This window comes from Eptesicus fuscus, chromosome 18, assembly GCF_027574615.1.
Source record: "Eptesicus fuscus isolate TK198812 chromosome 18, DD_ASM_mEF_20220401, whole genome shotgun sequence".
NCBI classification, from domain to species: domain Eukaryota; kingdom Metazoa; phylum Chordata; class Mammalia; order Chiroptera; family Vespertilionidae; genus Eptesicus; species Eptesicus fuscus.
Genome location: NC_072490.1, coordinates 16,675,339 through 16,698,499, shown reverse-complemented (window position 1 = coordinate 16,698,499; position 23,161 = coordinate 16,675,339). Strand labels below are relative to the sequence as shown.

The window sequence follows — 23,161 nt, the reverse complement described above, 5'->3', positions numbered from 1 at the left end:
CACAGAAATTCTTAAGAGCAACCCAATGCTTCAATAATTCTCGACTCGAATAAGCATGGAATCATGTTCTAGAAAAAAATCTGGGATGTTCCAATCAGCCTGACCACCTTGTCCCCACTCTACACTGTGTCCAGATGGAAAGAATTAGAGGGCTACAATGTTGAGTTGTATTCGTTTCATGTTTAAAGAAGCAAAGAGTTGAAGGTGGGGTGGAAAATGTAATGATCAATTTGTCCCCAGAAGAGCTGAAAGCATTAACTCTGTTAGTCTCCCAACTGCCTGGGAAACAAAGGGCCGGCCAGCTTATGCAACCAGGCAGAGACAGCGAAAAATAAGGCAATCGGAATATTTTGTGCATAATAAGAAATGTTCTTCCTTTTTCAAAAGTAAACAGACAATACTCCCTTGACAGTCTACTGCAAGGTAAAAGTAGTAATGCTGATACTGTGCAGAGCAATGAAATGTATTTATTTTCTGCCCCAAACTCTTCAGGGTTGCTAAGGTATTCTCCTAATTTAAAAGCCTATTAAGAAAAAAAAAAGGTTCCAATGTCCACTGTCTACTACCTCAATAAACAGGAAAACAAACTGTATGAGCTCTAGCTGACAAGATGCAGGAAGTAAAAGTGAGAAGATGGTACAGCAAAGAAAAAAGATGTATGATCAGAAACAACACCTTGTTGAAAATTAAGAATGAGTCTAGCGGCCGAAACCGGTTTGGCTCAGTGGATAGAGCGTCGGCCTGCGGACTGAAAGGTCCCAGGTTCGATTCCGGTCAAGGGCATGTACCTTGGTTGTGGGCACATCCCCAGTGGGGGTTGTGCAGGAGGCAGCTGATCAATGTCTCTCTCTCATCGATGTTTCTAACTCTCTATCCCCCTCTCTTCCTCTCAGTAAAAAATCAATAACATATATATATATTTTTTTAATTAAAAAAAAAAGTTGGTTTTTTTTTTTAAATAAGAATGAGTCTAGTGAATTTTCCCATCAATGGTTGTCTTGTATTTCAAAAGCTCTACAACAGTACTAGTGACTGGCTCTGAGCCTGGTTTGCTGAGTCATAAATGATCATTAAGAACACTTCTGCCTTGATGTTCCCTGGTACCAATTTCCTGAGGAAAACAGAAAATTGAATTTGTTCCCTAATTCTTTGGGAAGTAAATTTTTAAAGACTAAAAATCCAAAGGAAATTAAATATGTGACTGCAAGTAACCCATGACTGATTTTGTTTTTTGTGTGTGTGTCAAACTTTCTAAAGATAAAACTTTATTTGTGATGTGAGCCCAGACAATGAGTCTTGAATAACTTTAAATGAAAACAACATCTGTTACAAAATGCATGCTGCAATCTTAATTTACAGTCAGTTATAAAACTAATTGTCAGTTCTTCTTATGGCATCTTATTATTTTGAATAAAAATTATCCTCAAAAACATTTAATCTGGAGTCTCTTTTTTTTTTTTTTTTTTTTTTGTTATGAAAATATTTTATTTTATTTTATTTTATTTTTTTAATATTTTTATTGAGGTATTATATGTGTACATATCTTACTATTACCCCCCCACCCCACACCCACACATGCCCTCCCCCCCAGAGTTTTGCGTCCATTGTTTATGCTTATATGCATGCATACAAGTCCTTCGTTTGATTTCATAACTCCCCCACCTTTCCCAAACTTTCCCTCTGTACTTTGAAAGTCTGTTTGATGCTTTACTGTCTCTGTATCTATCTTTTTGTTCACCACTTTATAATGTTCTTTACTATCCCTAAATGAGTGAGATCATGTGGTATTGTTCTTTCATTGACTGGCTTATTTCACTTAGCATAATGTTCTCCAATTCCATCCAGGTTGCTGCAAATGATGAGAATTCCTTCTTTTTTATGGCAGCATAGTATTCCATTGTGTAGATGTACCACAGTTTTCCGATCCAGTCATCTGCTGATGGGCACCTAGGCTGTTTCCAAATCTTAGCTATTGTAAATTGTGCTGCTATGAACATAGTGGTGCATATATCCTTTCTGATTGGTGTTTCTAGTTTCTTCGGATATATTCCCAGGAGTGGGATTACTGGGTCAAATGGGAGTTCCATTTTCAGTTTTTTGAGGAAACTCCATACTGTTCTCCACAGTGGCTGCACCAGTCTGCATTCCCACCAGCAGTGCACGAGGGTTCCTTTTTCTCCGCATCCTCGTCAACACTTGTTGTTTGTTGATTTGTTGATGATAGCCATTCTGACAGGTGTGAGATGGTACCTCATTGTTGTTTTGATTTGCATCTCTCGGATAATAAGTGACTTTGAACATGTTTTCATGTGTCTCTTGGCCTTCCTTCTGTCTTCTTTTGAAAATATTCTGTTTAGGTCTGTTGCCCATTTTTTTATTGGATCATTTATCTTCCTCTTATTAAGTTGCATAAGCTGCCTGTAGATGTTGGAGATTAAACCTTTATCAGTGATAGCATTTGCAAATATGTTTTCCCATGCAGTGGGCTTTCTTGTTGTTTTGTTGATGGTTTCTTTTGCTGTAAAAAAGCTTTTTATTTTGATGTAGTCCCATTTGTTAATTTTCTCTTTAGCTTCCATTGCCCTAGGGGCAGTGTCAGTGAAGAAGTTCTTGTGGCATATGTCTGAGATTTTGTTGCCTGTAGATTCCTCTAGTATTTTTATGGTTTCCCGTCTTATGTTTAAGTCCTGTATCCATTTTGAGTTTATTTTTGTGTATGGTGTAAGTTGGTGATCTAGTTTCATTTTTTTGCATGTATCTGTCCAGTTTTCCCAACACCATTTATTGAAGAGACTGTCTTGACTCCATTGTATGTTCTTGCCTCCTTTGTCAAATATTAATTGAGCATAGTGGTTTGGGTCGATATCTGGGTTCTCTATTCTGTTCCATTGATCAATATGTCTGTTCTTGTGCCAGTACCAGGCTGTTTTGAGAACAGTGGCTTTGTAATACAGCTTGAAATCTGGTATTGAGATCCCACCTACTTTATTCTTCTTTCTGAGGATTGCTGAGGCTAGTCGGGGTCTTTTTTTATTCCAGATGAATTTTTGGAGAGTTCTTTCTAGGTCTGTGAAATATGCTGTTGGTATTTTGATGGGGAGTGCATTGAATCTGTAGATTGCTTTGGGTAGTATGGACATTTTAATGATGTTGATTCTACCAATCCAGGAACATGGTATGTTCTTCCATCTGTTTACGTCTTCCTCTATCTCTTTTTTCAGTGTCCTGTAGTTTTCTGCGTATAGGTCTTTTACCTCCTTAGTTAAGTTTATTCCTAGGTATCTTAATTTTTTTGGTGCGATGGTAAATGGGATTGCTTTTTTAGTCTCTCTTTCTGTAAGTTCATTATTGGTGTATAGAAAAGCCATAGATTTCTTGGCGTTAATTTTGTATCCCGCTACATTGCCGAATTCATTTATTAAGTCTATTAGTTTTTTGATGGAATCTTTTGGGTTTTTTATGTACAATATCATGTCATCTGCAAATAAGGACAGCTTCACTTCTTCTTTTCCAATTTGGATGCCTCTTATTTCTTCTTCTTGCCTAATTGCGATAGCTAATACTTCCAGTACTATGTCAAACAGGAGTGGTGAGAGTGGGCATCCCTGTCTTGTTCCTGTTCTTAGGGGAAATGGTTTTAGTTTTTGCCCATTGAGTATGATGTTTGCTGTGGGTTTATCATAAATAGCTTTTATTATGTTGAGGTATGAGCCTTCTATTCCCACCTTGTTGAGAGTTTTTATCAAGAAAGGGTGTTGGATTTTGTCAAATGCTTTTTCTGCATCTATTGATATGACTATGTGATTTTTATCTCTCAATTTGTTTATGTGATGTATCACGTTTATTGATTTGCGGATATTGTACCATCCTTGCATTCCTGGAATAAATCCTACTTGGTCATGGTGTATGATCTTTCTGATGTACTGCTGGAGCCGATTTGCTAGAATTTTGTTGAGGATTTTGGCATCAATGTTCATGAGGGATATTGGCCTGTAATTCTCTTTCATTGAGTTGTCTTTATCTGGTTTTGGTATTAGGGTGATGCTGGCTTCATAGAAGGAGCCTGGAAGTGTTCCTTCCTCTTGAATTTTTTGGAATAGTCTGAGGAGGATAGGTTTTAGTTCTTCCTTGAAAGTTTGATAAAACTCTCCTGTGAAGCCATCAGGCCCCGGGCTTTTGTTTGCCGGAAGCTTTTTGATGACTGCTTCAATTTCTTCCATAGTTACTGGCATGTTGAGCTGTTTAGAATCTTCCTGATTGAGTTTTGGAAGGTTGTATTTTTCTAGGAATATGTCGATTTCCTCTAGGTTGTCCAGTTTGTTGGAATAGAGTTGTTCGTAGTATTTTGTAACAATCCTTTGTATTTCGTCAGGGTCTGTTGTTATTTCACCTCTTTCATTTCTGATTTTGTTTATTTGGGTCCTCTCTCTTTGCTTCTTGGTGAGCCTGGCTAGAGGTCCATCAATCTTGTTTATCCTTTCAAAGAACCAGCTCTTGGTTTTGTTGATCTTTTGTATTGTTTCTTTGGTCTCTATGTCGTTTATCTCCGCTCTGATCTTTATTATTTCTTTCCTTCTGCTTACACTGGGCTTATCTTGTTGCTCTCTCTCTAACTCTTTGAGTTGTTGGGTTAGGTAATTTATTACCATTGTTTCTTGTTTTTTGAAGTAGGCTTGTACAGCTATGAACTTCCCTCTCAGGACTGCTTTCATTGTGTCCCATAGATTTTGGATTGTTGTGTTTTCATTGTCGTTTGTTGCCATGATGTTTTTTATTTCTTCCTTGATGTCTTTGGTAACCCAGTCATGGTTTAATAACATGCTGTTTAGTCTCCAAGTGTTTGATTTCTTTGGGTTGTTTTTATTGTAGTTAATTTCCAGTTTTATGCCACTGTGATCTGAGAAGATACTTGATATGATTTCTATCTTCTTGAATTTGGAGAGACTTTGCCTATGTCCTAACATATGGTCTATCTTTGAAAATGACCCATGTGCACTTGAGAAGAATGTATATTCTGTGGCTTTGGGGTGAAATGTTCTGAAGATGTCGATTAATTCCATCTGTTCTAGTGAGTCATTTAGGATTGATGTTTCTTTGCTGATTTTTTGTGTAGAGGATTTGTCCAATGGTGATAGTGGGGTATTGAAGTCTCCTACTATGATTGTATTACTGTCAATCTCTCCTTTGATATCTTCCAGGAGTTTTTTAATGTATCTTGGTGCTCCTGTATTGGGTGCATATATGTTTACCAGAGTTATTTCTTCTTGTTGGATTTCTCCCTTTAGTATTATGAAGTGGCCTTCATTATCTCTTGTTATGTCCTTCACTTTGAGATCTAATTTGTCACATATAAGTATTGCAACCCCAGCTTTTTTTTCATTTCCATTTGCCTGGAAAACCTTTTTCCATCCCTTTACTCTCAGTCTGTATGCATCCTTTTTTTTGAGGTGGGTTTCCTGTAGACAGCAGATATCTGGGTTTTGTTTTCTTATCCAGTCTGTTACCCTGTGTCTTTTGATTGGGGCATTCAATCCATTTACATTTAAAGTTATTATTGATAGGTACTTATTTGACGCCATTTTTATTCTATACCCCTGTGTACCTTCTTTGCTTCCTATTTCTTTCTTTTTTTTTTACAGCAGTCCCTTTAGCATTTCTTTCATTGCTGGTTTGGTGGTGATAAACTCCCTTAGTCCTTTTTTGTCTCTGAAGCTCCTGATTTCACCTTCAATTTTGATTGATAGCCTTGCTGGGTACAGTATTCTTGGATTTAGACCCTTCCTTTGCATGACTTGGTATATTTCATTCCATTCCCTTCTGGCCTGATGAGTTTCTGTTGAGAAATCAGTTGCTAGTCTGATGGGGGTTCCTTTGTATGTAACTGTCTGTCTCTCTCTGGCCGCTTGTAAGATTCTTACTTTGTCGTTGGTGTTTGCCAACTTAACTATAATGTGCCTTGGCGTCGGTCTTTTGGGGTTCATTTTGCTTGGAACTCTGTGAGCTTCTTGGATTTGTGTGGGTTTTTTCTTCCCTATATCAGGGAAGTTTTCTGTTATTATTTCTTCAAACAGGTTTTCTATTCCTTGCTCAGTTTCCTTTCCTTCTGGCACCCCTATTATCCTGATGTTGTTTTGTTTTGTATTGTCCTGAAGTTCCCTTACGCTCTCCTCCATCTTTCTAATTTTTGTTTCTAGAAGCTGTTGTAATTGGGTATTTTTTTCCATCTTGTCTTCTAGCTCACTTATGCGGTCCTCTGCTTCATCTAGTCTACTCTTGATGCTTTCTATTGAGTTCTTTACAGCAGCGATGTCATTTTTCATTTCTTCTTGGTTCTTCTTCATTTCTTCTTGGTTCTTACTCATATTGTCGAATTTGTCTTCCATCCTTTTCAGCCACTTTATGACCATTTCTCTGAATTCTTTCTCTGATAGGTTGTTTGCCTCTAAATCGTTTACTTCCTTTTCTGGTGATGCCTGCTTCTCTTTCCTGTGGGGGCTGTTTCTTTGTCTCCCCATGGTCTCTCTTCTCCGGATGTCTGGTTATATAGATTTCTCTCTCTGGCGTTGATTTAAAGGTATAAAATACAACACAACCAGGCACAACAGACAAGGCACTGAACAGAATTGTATTCACGATATTAATAACCTCCAATAAAGGTAACCACCAGAGAAAGACAAATTAGGGAATAGGAGTGGAAGAGGGAGAGTAAAAAGAAAGAACAACAACGAAGAAAAAAAAAAAAAAAAAAACAAAAAAAAAAACAAAGAGTGTGAATCTGAACTTGGGAAAAGAGCAGAAAGAAAGAAAAGAAATAACAGAAAAGAAAAAGAAAAGAAAAAAAAAGTAAGAGAGACAAGAATGATACTAAGAGAGAAAAGGGGAACAAACTATATATATGGGGAGTAAACTCCACTAGAACAACCACTATTCCCAGCAAATTCCAGCAACACGTGCCTGGAGATTAATACAAACTGCAACAGCAGCTAATTTCAAGTGAGGCAAGGGAAAACAAAAGTAAAAAACAAACAAAAACAAAGCAAACAAAAGAACCAACCAAACCAACAAAAAGAATAATCAAAACAATCTCCTAAAAAAGCATAAAAATTCAATCTAATCAACATTCAAGCAAACAACAACAAAAGGCCCGAGAGAAAAATAATTTTTTAAAGGTAGCGTAGAGAGAGGTTTGTATGGATTTGGAGCAGGGGGTTGGGATTAGATATATAAGTAGGGTGAAGTTTTAGCAGGGAGTAAACTGAAAAAGTAGGGAAAATCTAAAGCCAGAAAGGGTTAAGATAAACTGGGGAACAAGGGGGAAAGGTTAGGAGGAGAGTGATGGCATAATGTTAGCTTTGAGATAGGGTAAAGCGATTGTAAGGGAAAGATGCAAATCGAATGTAGGACACTAATCCAAAAATAAAAGAAAGAGAAAATCAAATGACATTAAAAAAAAAAAAAGTAAAATAATAGTAATAATATTGCTGATTGGAAATAAAAATGTAATAATTAAAAAGGTGAAAATCAAGTGAGGAAAAAGAAAAAATATTAGTTTCTTAAGTATAAGATGCAAAAAATGAAAATAAAAAAATATGAGAATAAAAAATTTAAAAAATTGAAAAAAGAATTGAAAATTAAAAAATAGGAAGACTAAAATGTGCAGTAGCGGCTGTCATTCACTTCCTCTATTATTCTGTTTGGTACGCCTTTTTCCCAGTCTGGGCGGTATATCAATTCAGCTTCATTCCAGGGCTCCTCAGTGTTGGAAGCCAGTCCTGCTTTTTAAGCCAGCCCTGTCTTAATTTCTCGTATTTATTTTTGATTACACCAGAGACAATTAGCGTTTCAGCCCCTGGGTGGCAGTGTTTCTGAATTGACTTCCGGGCCTCTCTAGCTCTTTTTTCTTTTTTTTTTTTCCCCTTCTATGGCACTCACTACCGGTTTGTAGAGGTGTGCGCCTCAGAGCTGCCTCTCTGATGGTCACACGCAGCTCTGGCCCCAGGTTCCGAAAAAACACCTTCCCCCTGCAGTCTTTCAGGGTTTCCACCTGGGTTTGCCTCTGTATTGGGCTTATCACTCAGAGTCGGAAAGAGCCCAGGTGTGCGGACCGTGGGTCTGTGCCCCAGACTAAGGAGCCTGCACTCCTTTGAAAATTCTTAGTCTGACCCTCCTCGTCAGATTAAAATGAGTTGCTTTCAAGAGGTCACTTCTGTTAGCAGCTCAGAAGACCCCCCTCCTCATTCACGGATCAGGGCAGTTCCAACTGCCGCTGATTTTTCTAGGCACAGACCTCCCGGCTCCTGCCGGTCCTGCGGCTGCCGCACTTCCCTCACCCAGGGCTTCCCTCACCCACCGCGGGGATTAGAAACCGCAGCTTATTTCAGACAAAATCTGACCTTTCCGTGGTGCAGTGGAGAGTTTCTTTGGATCCAAATGTTTGCGCTGATAGGGGACCGGTGGTCTGGTGCTCCCAGCAGTTCAGTGTTTGCAGTTGTCGCGGAAAGACAGGTTTCCCCTAAAATCCTCCTTTCCTTGCAAGATGGCACGGCGCCCGGCAAGCCCGCAGCTCCAAGAGGGGACCCAGCCCCTGTGGGTGCTGCGTGGTCAGAGGAACACTGCCCAGCACTCCCCCGCCTTCTCCTGGAGTTTAGCTGTCCCTTGGCTTGCCCACATACACTCCCTCTGCGAGCCTCTGCTGCTCCGACTCTCCGCCCCAGGAACAGACTCCAAACCCGACTCTATTCCGTCGCCATTTTTTCATGAAAATCTGGAGTCTCTTAATAGTGATCATTCATTCTCTTAAACATTCCGGTGACACTACCCACCCAGCAGCCTGCTCCATGGTGTGAGCCTCTAATTCTGACACATACTTCCTAATGGTGAGCTGACCTTGGCCTCCTAGGACTCTCTACTCCATGATCGTGGCTCCATTTTCTGAAGTTCCATAGAATAAATCCAATTGCTTTCATTTTTTCAACGGCACCACATTGTCCCAGTTAACTAAAGTATTTTTTAATCCTCTTGTGATTGTACCCCAAGCTTATTGACTCAATTTCCAGCCTACAGTGAGGAAACAACCCCACTTCTCTCCATCAACACCAACCCACTCCAGTCAAAGCCACCATCAGCTCTCAATGGGCAGCTGGGCCTTCCTCTCCCTCCCACACTCGTTTCCTCCAGTCTGTCCCCCATGATCTGTGCTAAAGAGGAAATTTTCACCGTGCCCAGCCTGTTATTGCCCTTCAGTCCTCTCCTCAGTACTCGAGGTAAAAATTCCAAAGTCTCACTGTGGCCTATAGGACCTGGTCAATCTGGTCCCTCCCTATCCCCTAATCATGTGCTCATTATTCTCTCCCATACTTAACACGCTCCATCACCAGTTTCTTTCAGTTCCTCAAACTAACAAGCTCTTTCCCCCAGGAAAGCCTTCACAGATGCCCATCTATGAAATGCTTTCTCTACTCCGTTTACTATTTGAGAATTGGTCAGGTCCAGATTACATATCCCTTCTTCATAGTAATCTTCCTCAAATCTCCAGACTAGGCCAAATTCTTCTGTAATCTCTTATTGCCCCTTTACTATCCTGCATCACATTTATCACAATTTGTTTTGTATACTTAATTCCACACATAATATTGTTATTAATAGCAATACCTAGTTTTATTGAGTGCTCACTACATGCTGGGTACTGTGCTAAGAGCATCAGAAGCATTATCTTATTCAGGCTTTGAAGCAAGCCCATGAGTAGTTGCCATTGCTACCCACGCAGCACAGGTGGGAAAAGTGGGGCTGGGAATGTTCAGATGAGTGGAAGAGGAGGAATTTGAATTCAGTTAATTCCAGAACCTACTGATGCTCTTAACCTTTTCATGACAATGCTGATGTATGACTCTGCCATAGCCTCTTAGCCCCAAGAGGCATGGGTACCAATAGCTGGGGAGCCTGTCAGAAGCAAATTATGGTTCTGTTTGCCCGGTGCCACAAAATCAGAATAATGTCTCTATCCTTTTTCTCTGCACTACCCCTTCCCGGCTCCTTGTGGCAATCAAAAACCTATGAAATGGAGAAGTCAAATGAGTACGTCTGGTACTCCTGTCTTGACAATTCTGGAGACTTGGATTTTTAAGGCACTTCACAAAAAACAGATAGCAGAGGACGGGGACAAACTGTGAAGATGAGCAGTTTAAATACATTTGTCTGGATTCATTAGCAGCAAGGCACGATCCAAGACATGCAGAATTCAGATGATTTAGGAAGGGGTTTCAGCTCATTTCCTGTAACATTAACAATATATTCCCTGTGTAATCATCACACCAGCCTGATGAGGTTGGTGCTACTAGGATCCCCATTTTACTGAATGAGGAAGCAGAAATGCAGAAAGAGTGGTCAAATGGTTTGTTCAGAGTCTATAGTTAGTGAAGCTCAGCCCGAGCTGGGCCTGGGGCCCTTAGTGTACAGCAGGACAGCACTGTGCTGAGGACGGAGAGACTCCAGATATAACCGGGCAACCATGTGAGGAATGCCTATTACTGCCGAACAATGGGCTGGGAGGGGAAACGAAAGGGGAAGGGGCACAGCCACGGTAATATCTCTATGACATCCCACCAGAGATGCTGCTCAGTGCTGGGACAGACACAGAACCGAGCTGGACGGGAATCGGGCAGGGGCATGGATAAAGAGTCTCTCTGAGGTGACTCTAGGGTTTCCATCATAATAATGAGAATTTGACTCAGCTCAATGGGGCAGAGAAGTAATCTTGGGCCAACTTAAGTACTTAAAATGGTCCAGAAATAACAATCAGCCAGATAAATGGGAGTCATTTATTCGTACAACCAGTATTTAATTTGTTAAGGGTCTACATTGTGCCAGTCATTGCTTTGGGCACGGAACAGCTGTGTGCTAAACTGAAGAAGTCCCTGCTCTTGTGGAGTCCGGTGAGGACAGAGAGACAATAAAGAGACAAGTCCGCACACACAGGCACAACATGTCAGGGTGATGGATGCTGTGAGCTTTAGAAAGCAGGCAAGGGCACGAGAGGGTACAGAAAGGCTGTGGGGCTGGCTTCCTGACACAGGACATCTCAGCAGAAGCCCAAGGGAAGTGAAGGCCTGTGCCATGCATGCTTCAGAGAAGATAGTTCCAGAAAGGGGGAATAGCAAGGTCAAAGGTCCAAAGGGAGAGAAAAGAGGAAAAGTGGGAGGGGAGAGGGGCGGGGTCAGCTGGGACAAGCCCAGTGGGGTCAGAACTTTGCAAAGGGATAATGCCTTTCATTAAACTCCTACTATATTGCTAGCTAGAAAAATTCTTCCCAACTTTCTTTGAAAATGTATTATACAATACAACATTACTGATTTAAAAACAGAAATGAAAAATGCTTATAATTTTATCTAACATGACCTTTTTCCATTTCATATATTCCTGTCCAGCCTTTTTCCACATTTATGCCATATTTTTAAGCTTTTTGTCATAGTTATAAACAACTTTACATCCTGCAAAGGTTCATACTGCACGCATCTTACAAGTGGAAACAAAGCATTCAGAGTCATTATTCTAGTGGTTGCATAATATTTCAAGTGAATGTACTACTTCCTCTTGGACATCTCATGGCTTCCAAGTGGTCACTATTATTGATGATGCAAAATATTTTTCCAGGTTTAGATTATTTGGGAGCCCTCCCACCGCATGAATATTTACAAAGGAAATCCTTATAATTGTGAGTTATTTCTTGAGGATCCCTATACGTTCAAAGTTGGGAGCCTAATTACCTGCTGATGGTATCTGTCACTTTTTCAGAGTAGATGCCTTCTGGCACTGGCTCATATACCGCCTCCACTATCTGCAAAACAAACAGAGTGGATGGGAATGAAGGGACATGGATATTTTTTGAGTGGTAAAGCTTGGCCACCACACGAGAGTTACCCAGTAAGCATTGTAACTTTGTGCACAAATTCTAATCAGGAGCAAAAGCATTCCAACAAATACAAAATTGACATCCATTAAATAGTTCTTTAGCTTGGAATTGTGTTCTTTAAGCTGAGCTAAAGTTAACCTCAGATTCATATGAATGATGTGGAGGATAATATAATATGTTATGTTGGATTGTGGGTAGTCCAAACTGCAATTAAGAATAACAGACCAAATTGCAAAGGGAAGGTGGGGGTGAGTGGGTGGGTGGATGTGATCAACCAAAGAATTTGTATACATACATATATGCATAACCTATGGAGAGAGACAATAGGGTGGTGAAGGCCTGGGGTGGGGGACAGGGGGGTTCAGCGTGGCCATCTGGGGTGCGGAGAAGAAGGGCGAGGGAGGAGCTAGAAGGGCGGGGCGGGGGGGAATGGGACATATGTAATATTTTCAACAATAAAGATCTAAATAAAAAAAGAATAACACCAAAAAGTAACTTGATATATTTATTTTATAATTTTCTATTATAAATAAAGGCAATTACAGGGGGAAATGTGCCGTAGCACATGATGTAGATTTAGAAGAAAGGAGGAAAACTAAACTAGAGCATGTGGTTAATAAAAACTATGCCTGCTGCCTGGCCGGTGTGGTTCAGTGGTTGAGCTCCTTGATGTTTCTATCTCTTTATCCCTCTCCCTTCCCTTCTCTCTAAAAATCAGTAAAAACGTATTTTTGGGGAAAAATCAATGCCTGCTGTTATTTGACAGTTTTACTGATGTCACAAGGTTCTATTTAAGCAGAAAAGGAGTGGTATTCTCAGCAACAGGAGGCCCTGTTGCCTCCCGCGCCTGCTTACTTTTGTAGCCAGGGAGAGCATGTTGGAGCTGTAGAAGGGGGGGTTCAGCGTGGCCATCTGGTACAGGATGCAGCCTGCGGCCCAGACGTCAGCCTTCTCCCCGTACGGCTCACTCTTCAGTACCTCAGGGCTGAACGAAAAGAAGGATGTTAATAGACACTGAAAAGCAGAGAGGTCAGTTCAGAAAGAAGTCCAAGTTTTAAGCTATAGTTGGAGATACAAGGAAAAAAATCTGAAACTGTTGATCACTATTTCAAGTACACACATGAAAAAATATCTTTGAATTTGCCCAGACTTGGATGAACCACAAGCACAAGCAAGCGATTCCATTCAAGCACCAGACTTCAATTGACCATAAACATTGCCTACCAAGTGTCCAGGGAAGTCATTTCCAGAAACAACCACCTCTCTGTGGTGGAAGGAATCGCTGGCCCCTGTTCTTTTCTATTCTGGAAGTTTTGTACATCTCACCCTGGCCTCTTCGTAGGCAGTCTTTGTTACCCACTCCTGCCTCTGGTTGTGATGGTGCTGCCTGGCTCTGGCCAATGCCATGTGGAAGGGACAGTGCACCAGATCAGGTCTCAGTCCAAACAGGTTCAAGGGCTTCCATTTGTCCCTCTAGGAGCTTCTAGAAGAGGATATCCCAGGTAGGTGCTGCCTCTCCGGCCTGAGCCCGTAATAAGACACGTGGAGCAGACCTGGCGCAGACAACCCACAAACCTGCAGCCTGAAGCAGAACCAACTCAGAAGACCCAGACCTGTGAGTCTGACAGTAAATGCTTGTTGTCGAATGCCATTAAGGATTTGCGGTGGTTTCTAACGCAGCATTTTTATGGGAAAAACTAACTGATACAGCATTTTCCTTTGCTATTCAACTGTAATGTATAAAACAGGTGGAAAACTACATTTAAATATGTTGCAGGAAATGACAATACCCATCATGTCAGTTTCTCTGAAATTGTATTTCCGATCTGGACAAGGAGGCTGTCAGCCTTTAAATGAAGTTAAGCTGTGAGGGACACGTTTGACATGTTTTTCTTTCTTTTTATTCTTCTTCTTCTTTTTTTTTAATGTGGAGGGGAATGTTGTCCCCTTAGATATTTTGGACTAATAGAAGTTTCCTCCATCGTATTTGTAGAGTGAAACTCAGCAAAGTGTCAAACCCACACACCCCAAATAAAGTAGTTTGATAATTCAGTCCTACAGCATATACTTAGGGCTGTGCTAAGCCCTCTAAATTAATGGAGTGGGGATTAATGGTTAACTTGGACAGTGAGTTAAGGTTTAGAGAAATTGATAAATCAATGTCAGAACAGAGTAGGTATAATTCAGTACTGACTGCTAAGAATAACCAAGGAGTCGCTGTTCTTGTGCTATTCCGGGGAATTCCTGGTGTAAGATGCCCATTATGTATTTGCAGAGGAACGTGTGATTCCTAGTCCCTGAGTTAAGCATTGTCTTATTTGGCGCTTTTGAATTCAATCACATGGCAATAGGGGAGTCTGAGGTGATTTGCAGGACTCTGCTGGTCCCAAGTGACTAAAAAGGTGTCCCTTGGTACCACCTGATCAACTGCTCACATTTAAAAAGAAATGCCTTACAAGAAATAATGTCCTTATGTTACAGAAAACCGGAGAAGAACCAAGCAATACTTAGAGATGGACTTACATTTATTACGCGCGGGTCCAGAGGAAAATGTCTCTCAAATTCTGGGCCCCAACATGGAGGAATTTTCCCTATTTATATGTTTTTACCATCTTTGTCTCCCAAATATGGGGTGTTTCCGGCCCCCTTTGCAAGTTCTTAAAGACCCCCTATGTGCTGGGGCCTTGAGACCTCAACCAAAGTCCTGGCCTGGTGCCAGCACTGATAATTTCGTCCGGGGAAGGTTTAATGGCCTCTCTGAAGTGGTAGTAGTCTTATTCTCCTTATTATTTAAGCAAGCAAGCATCTACAGAAGCCAAATAGCAGGGTTAAAATTTCAAACAACAGTTTTTATATAAAATGGATGCTTCACTTAAGAGGAAGATGCTCTTGGCTCCCCACAGACAAATTTCTCAAATGTTTTTATCTACTGAGAACGCAAGAGATGTGCTTCCTGTTTCTAAGAACTCATGAAGCAGATGCTCTGTGCCCCACCAGGGGCCCAGGGCCCTTCTCCAGTCACTCTCCACAGCAGTGTCTGGACTTCTCTAGAGACAGTTCATTTCTCCTCAAAAGATAATTCCTCAATGTGGGGAGAAAACACTTGTAAGAATAGAGTGTACTCCATTTACTTTACTCACCATTACATCTCCTCCTCCTTCTCACTGGAGACCACAAACTCCTCCCGTCCCACAGGCATGCCCCCTTTCCACAGGCTTTGGGGATCCTTCTATCTAAAGGGGGAGCCTGCTTCTCCACCCCTCAAATCTTGGCTGGACCATATGATTTGCTTTGTCTAAGGAAGTGTCAGTAAAAGTGATGCTAAGAGATACTTGGAAAACACCCTTTTTGGAACTCACTCTCTCTTTCTGCTCTTGAAAACCCTATGCATGCAAGCCATTGACAATCATGTGAGCGCAGTCCCTGCTGGGACCAGCCCAATTTGCCAGCACGCAGTGTATTGAGGGTGGGGGGAGGTTATTATATTAAACCACTAAGTTTTGAGATAGTTTGTCTAAGTTAACTGATATAATAGCTTTCATCAGATTCTTAACGCTGTCCAGAGGTCCCTCAAAAAGACCGAGAATCACTTCTCTGGAAGAGAATAAGAAAAGAAACAGAGAAAAACAACACAGTTGCTAACGATCACTTTGCTTCTGGAATCCAACTTCAATTAATCTCCACGCTAAGAGTTTCATAATTACAACTAAAAGTAATGACAAACTGGAAATAGAATCTGATATTTAGAAGACACAACAAAATGTTCGGTTATACAGTCTGAACTTTGCCCCCCAAATTGTATATGCTGCAGTCCCAACTCCCAGTACCTCAGAATGTAACCGTGATTAGAGAACCGGTATATACAGGAGGACTGAATTAAGAAGATGCCATTAGGATAGGTCCTGATCCAATATAACTAGTGTCCTAAGAAGAAGAAGAGACACCTGGAGTGTGTGTACACAGAACCACCATGTGAAGAGGCAGCAGGAGGGCGGCCACCTGCAAGCCAAGGAGAGAGGCCTCAGAGGAAAGCAAATCTACCGACATCTTGATCTTGGACTTCTAGCCTTCAGAACTGTAAGCAAATAAATTTCTGTTCTTCAAGCCATGCCAGAAGCCAATTCCAGCATGTCATAATTGCAAGAGTTTCATTGAAAGGTGATGGAACTTGGGAACTCAACAAAGGCTGAGTCACATATGTTATCGCCTGTTGGGAATGGCTAAAGGCATTTCCCCAAACCTGAAAAGGATGATTGCTTGCTGCCAGACAGCTCAGGACATCTTAATCTACATGTTATTGTCTCCTGTTGGCCAAACACCTGAACAGCCTGAGGTAATTCCCCAATCTGACAATGGATTCTGTACCTAACCCTATCCTTTGATGTGTATATCTCCACCTTGCCTTAGGACAAATTGTGTTAATAAAAAGCAAGGGGTTCTGCCGAAACCGGTTTGGCTCAGTGGATAGAGCGTCGGCCTGCGGACTGAAGGGTCCCAGGTTCGATTCCGGTCAAGGGCATGTACCTTGGTTGCGGGCACATCCCCAGTAGGGGGTGTGCAGGAGGCAGCTGGTTGATGTTTCTCTCTCATTGATGTTTCTGGCTCTCTATCCCTCTCCCTTCCTCTCTGTAAAAAATCAATAAAATATATTAAAAAAAAAAAAAGCAAGGGGTTCTGAGACAAGGAGAACTTGGTTTCTTCAGCCAAGCTCCTCTGGCCCCCAAAATGACTTTCAAAATTATGTTTCGTCTCTGGACTCTTATTTAATTTACATACAGCCCTTCTCCAGGTTTCTGAACCCCCCTTGCAGATGCCAGATAAAGACCACCAGCATTAAAGCTACCCTGTCTGTGGTATTTTATTACAGACCCTAGCAAACTAATGCAGGTTTTCTGAGAAAACCAATAAATTCAATAAATTAAAAAATTTCCTCAGCAAATGTTAGAAAATACTAATAAAAGGATCTTGAGGAGTTTGGGACATAGTAAAGACTAAATGTTTGGAGACAAGTTTCTCTTATTGAAATAACTCACACCACAATATTTGCTTCACTGAGTCAAGATAGAAAAGGGATTTTTGCATCTCCCAGCAATGTATTAATTTCAGTCTATTAACAAGTACATTTAGTTCTCTGGTTCTGGCTATCAAACATTCATCTCCCTAGACTGCCTTCAGAACAGAGGAGAGAGAGAACTAACTTATCATTGTTAACGGAAAGAGAAACAAAAATGTAAATTCCAAAAGAATATAAACCATCTGTTTGAGAACACAAGATCCGCTATTTGCTCAGTCAAGAAGGCAAAAATCCATATGAATTCATGAGGATAAAAATCTGAAGTGACATAATTAAGACTATAGGCCAATAACTACAGTTTATTTAGACTGAAAAGTAAATTGTGCTGTATCTCGGAATGATTCCACATAGAGCATTTAGCATTATAGGATGGCTAAAACACACACATGCACAGTGTGTGCACATATGCATGCATGTGTGTGTGCCTGTCAGTGCATGTTTATGGCTGCTGAGGGTGGGGTAAAATGATTCTGAGAAATGGCTCAGACAACAATCACTATGGTGGGATAGAAGGCAATGAGAATCGAAGGGGATGTGGGAAGTTGGGAAGACTCAGAGAGAATAAGTACCTGGGTGCATTTTCTGGGAAGGGGTGAGCAATATGATATTCAGATACTTGGTGAGATGAGCAGAGCTTAGCAAAAAGGACTCTAGGCAGAATGACGCATGTAGTTGCAAGATCCATCCATGTTCTGGTCTTTTTCGATGAGGCCCTATTATTGAAAGTACCTAGAGGCATTGATGGAATATGTCTAGTCCCACTGGAGCCACAGAATTTAGAGGCCATTTTGATCAACCCAGTGGTGCTCTCCACTATGGAGGAGGGTGGGACTGAGCTGGAGGAGGGACAGAAAGAATGAGTCTCCATTAAGGTGCTGGTCAAGGAAATGGGAGAAGAGAAAATCCCCAGGACCAAATGCACATGGGGAGGAGGATAAGGGAAGGGGAAGACCCTCTCATCTTTCAGGCTCCCGAGTTTCCGACTTGGGTGATGGGGTGATGAATACACACTACAATATGCAGTGTGTGCTCATAGGGGAACTAGTAGAAGCTAGGTCAATTTGGAGTACACTGATTCATGCCTCAGAGAGCCACAGTTAGGGATATCCAATGGGTAACACTATTCTGGAAGCTGTTAGACTCATAAAGCCCTATCCTGACAGGTTCTGCAGCCAGCGCCACTGAAATATTCTCAACTCACAGATGCCTGGTGCCATTAAGCAGATAATTAGAGAGATTTGATATCTAAATAAATTTAAGTTTGTTCTAAACACCAAGTTCTTACACAGAGAAAAGAGAATTAGATGACACATTCAAGAGCCAGGGATATGCCACTGAAGGAAATAGGCCACACCTTTATACAGATTTTAGAGTCTGCCTGGACCTACGTTGCATCTAGGGTTGGCAGCCTTAGCCAGTGAAAATCCAGATCACCAGCTAAATTTCAATTACTAAAAATTTGCAACATCTGGGATGTGTTTATACTAAAAAATACAATATTTGGACACAAACTGAAAAAAACTAAGTTGTTTATTTAAAAGTCCAATTTCTTGTTCTGGAATGCTGTGCCCATCAATTAGGTTTAAAACATCTTAATGACAGATATATATATATACACCGTTTTGGGAATCTTGTCTTTTATTCCAGTGGCGCTATTCTTTGTGTACTTTCCTTTGTTAGTGCTCAACTCATCCTTCTTACAGAAAGACACACGAAAAGCTGCTTAAGCATTAAATGTGGTTTTCTGCACTTACTTTAGAAAAAATAAGGATAGCAGCGTATTTATATTTCTCTAAAAGCATCACATTTCTCTCATCTTGCATAAAGACATGTATTGATGTATTGTAACACCAATGAAATCAATGATTAGAATGTTATTTTAAATATAAACTTTTACGTATAAAAGTTCTTTTAAATATGCATTTAAATATATAAATAAATATATATATATGAAACACATATATGTGAAATGTTAAGTCCAGCCCCAATTTTTGCAATGACCATATATCATCTGTAAACATTTTAGTTAAATAATAAGTAAACTGGACTATGACCCATCAGAATAGCCTCACTAGTTCCATAGGTCGAGGTGGACCATGACTAGTTTCTAGATGCCAAAATTTCCCCATGGGTCGCCTGCCTCCTGTGGATTCGGGAGGTGTATTATTCAAGTAACATTGTATGAACTAGAGTGGCAAGACACTCACTCTAGTTGGAAGAATTATCAATACATTTTCCATGAATGAGTGGTAGATGCTGCTTAAAAATAAAAACTGACCCATTATTTCATTGATTAATGCAACACTTCTTTAAGCTAGATAAGCGTCTTATGTGGAAGAGCATTTTACTAGAAAATGAAATGTCAAGTTACATTCAATTTCACCTCCCCACTAGGATGAGTGAACGTTGCACAGATGGCACAATTGATTCTAGATCATTTTATCTGACACTGCAATTTATTAAGAATGAAAAATACAAACGCAAAGTGGCATCATTGTTATTCTACAGAGAAATCTGTCACCTTTCATGGGGGTTGTGACAATAAGTGGGTTAGATAAAAACCAGGCAGCACGGCAGACATAGTAGTGAGGATGGGACTGTCATATTGCTGAATCCTGACGAGGTCTGAGTGGACAAACAAATATTTGACCTTTGGCCTATTCAAGTCAAAGTCAAATAGGGCAAGAACTTTTCCCACCCTTTACCACCCTCGGTGAAAAAAGTCCATAGTGATAGCAGTGGTGCCAGACTGTCTTTTCCAGCAGGTCCAGTTTGAGAAAAGGACGTATGATCTCAAAAACACTAGCGGTAGCCTGCTCTCACCCTGTCCCACCCACGTCAATTATATTAACATTTAAATTCTTCTGATCTTTGCGCCTATTTCATGGCAACCCTTATCTAGCACGTTCACTCTCTTCATCCCCAAGCAATACTATTCTTTATCGTACAGATCAAGTTCTACCTATTGGGTGGAACCTTCTCTTACCAAGCCAGCAAACACAGATGGCCTGACACCAAATGTTAAAAGCACTATTGCTCCCTAGTCACATTTTCATTTATTCAACAAATATGTATTGGCCACTTACTATATGCCAGGTACTGTTGCAGGTGTTGGGGACATAGCAGTGAACAGAACACACACACAAAAAAAGTCCCTGGCCTCATGGAGCTTCCATTCTACTGAGACAACTGACATGTAAGTAAGTAAATAAAAGTTAATACTAAGTGCTATGAAGAAAATCGTTATTTAAAAGAAAAAACGTGTATCTCGCGAGTTACATTTAACTGTTCTGTGGCATCAAACAGCTATTTCACCTTTGGAGGTCTTGTTCTCACCTCCATAAGAAAAAGGTTTGTAAGACATATTCTTGTTCTGGAATGCTGTGCCCATCAATTAGGTTTAAAACATCTTAATGACAGATATATACACCATTTTAAAACAAAGATTACATTCACTTTTCTGTATTTCTAAACATACAGAAATATAACGTTGATTCCTACCTTATATTCAACATTATATTTAACATTAGATAGCATTCTACTCGAAAACAAATTGGTGAGCATATCAACAATTACTGTTTTTAAGACTTTTAGACAAAATAAAGGGTTTTTATTCTAGAGAGCCAGCACATTTTTCAAAGTCACTCTTTAGAATTCATTCTTTTTATTTATAGATTTCTTAGACTGAATCCCCACTGTATTTCCTCATAAAGTGCTGGGCAAATACATCCTATATCTGCACTCTTCTGTGACTGAAAAAGAAAAAAAAATGCATTCCTCTTTCATCTTTTAAATAGACATTCCATCGTTCCATAACTCTGAATATATGAAAAACCTTTGGCCGTGGCCTCTGACAGCTTTCTCATGAATGATTTGACTCTGTCTCACTATCCCTGATAAGTAAACTATTTGCTAAACCCCAACAAAGAGAGCTGTCAATAACAAACACAGATCCGGTATGCTATCAGGAGTACAGAGAAGCTTCTTTCACCCAGCGAGTCTTCCCTGAGGCCAATATCTGCCATTAGTGAAACCCTGTAGAGATGCCTGGGAAATTGATATGGGGAAATGGGAAGGAGGGATTAAAACATGGAAAATTCATGGCTGGAGTATGTTTGATAATGACTGGTGGACAATGAGCTAAAAAAACAATAGCATAGCCGAAACCGGTTTGGCTCAGTGGATAGAGCGTCGGCCTTCGGACTCAAGGGTCCCAGGTTCGATTCCGGTCAAGGGCATGTACCTTGGTTGCGGGCACATCCCCAGTAGGGGGTGTGCAAGAGGCAGCTGATCGATGTTTCTCTCTCATCGATGTTTCTAACTCTCTATCCCTCTCTCTTCCTCTCTGTAAAAAATCAATAAAATATATTTTAAAAAAATAAAATAAAGAAAGAAAAAACAATAGCATGATATAGCATCAAGTCCAAGGCTTTATAGTAATTTCCATAAAATCAGAGCATGGCATTAAAAAAATTATAGATGGAATAAAGAAGAAAAAGATTTTCAAGAGCAAAAGAGGAGGAGTTTTAAGCCATATTTTATTACAACTGCTCTCTACTATCGGTAACGAACATGACAAGAAACGTGTTTTCCTTGCCATTTTGTTTTGCTAACATTCTGGTTTGCCATAATTGGCTATTATCTCTACTACCCTGACTAAAAATTAAGTTGTTGTTTTTTTCCTAACAAAGCAATTGTTCAATGCATGACTCTTAGATTTCTGGGTAAAAGTTAAAGAATGAAGGTCCATTTCTGCTACCATTGTACCTATACTAAATTGCTAATTTCCCTCCTCCTGTTGGCAAGGAGCTAACTTATCTACCTCTACTTCTCTTCTCTTACTCAAGTCCCTGAAATGGAAGGCCGGTAGCTTTTACTTCCTTTTGAATCTTCGTCCTTGAAAATGTCCATATTCCCAACACTGCTAAAGTTCATCTTAATAATCTGATCGTTTATGAAGAGTCCCTTCTTCTCTTTTTAAGTGCAATAACAGATCTTCAAAACAAAGAAATAAAGCACCTTACTCAGATCCAAATTTATTGTGTTCCACTCAGGAATTAACTGCTATCAGTGTAGCCCATGGATGCCAGCTCCAGAGAGAGAATAAATCAATTTAGCAAAGAACCTGGTGGATGAACGGAATGAGTCCGTGAGATACGCTCTTCGTTCTTTGTTTCCTTTCCCATGAAACAGGAAATGCAACATATTTTCAAAATATAAGGCCCAGAATGCCGTATTTACTCAAATAATTTATACTCAGGCCCTTTCCTCCGATGTCCGCAGTTTAAATGGGAGGAAGGGCAAAAGAGAAACAGAGAAAGTGAAATAAGGATTGTACTTTGCTTTGTTTACCACATTTAGAAATTGTCACCTTAATTTATTGTACCAACACTGAACAGTTTGGTGGTTTTAAATTGATAACTAGGGCTCTTAAAAAGTTTCCTCTCCTTTTTCAAATGTATAAAAAGTATAAACTAACAAGCTTTGTGAATGGATTCATTGTCTGGGAAAGAAAAACAGGTCATTCCCAAGGAAGGTCCAAGAATTCCAGACAGTCATTACAGATTCAATACCTCAGTAAGAAATAAAGAAGTGACTGTGGGCCGAAACAAAAACGAGATTCACAATACTAAATTAAGACAAAGAAAATGTTTGAGACAAGCAAACAAAGAAATATTTAGTACACTAGCCACTTCTCACTGATAAAAGGTATGACTGAAAATAAAGATTCATGACCTATACATATCTGTACTAAATTATATAAAAATAAAGCAGAAGAAATTTTAAAAAGAAGAAAAAATAGAGCAGAAACTATTATAAATATAAAGACCACTATTATAGACTAAATGTTTGTGTTCCCCCAAAATTGGTATGTTGCGGTCCTAACCTCCAAGGTGATGGAGTTAGGAGGAGGGCCTTTGGAAGATGATCAGGTCATGAAGGCAGAGCCCCCATGCGTAAGATTAGTGCCTTTTCAAAAAAATCCCAGAAAGCTCTCTGTGCCTTCCAACATGTGAGGACACAGTGAGAAGACGGCCTCTGACATGGTGATCTGGCCTTCCCGTTTCCCCACGGTTTAAGTCCTCTGACTTCCCCGACTCTTTCCTCTCCCTGTTTACCCGCATCACTGTTGTTATCTCTGTTCTTCACGTGTGACCTGTTATCATTTTATTAGTCAG

General features: G+C 40.2%; 1 protein-coding gene across 9 annotated transcripts in view; it reads right to left on the bottom strand.

Annotated features, from left to right (window-relative positions):
• The window catches only part of NEK10 (NIMA related kinase 10), a 136,546-nt gene that overhangs the window by 52,508 nt on the left and 60,877 nt on the right, over positions 1–23,161 (bottom strand). For 8 of the 9 annotated variants that reach the window (XM_054729848.1, XM_054729842.1, XM_028130160.2 and 5 more), the window contains 2 exons: positions 12,764–12,893; positions 11,763–11,833 (listed from right to left, as the gene is read on the bottom strand). The exons of the other annotated variant lie outside the window; for it this stretch is intronic. In XM_054729848.1, the coding sequence (XP_054585823.1) occupies positions 11,763–11,833; positions 12,764–12,893 (201 nt within the window). The remainder of the gene's footprint in view (positions 1–11,762; positions 11,834–12,763; positions 12,894–23,161) is intronic. 9 annotated transcript variants of the gene reach the window in all.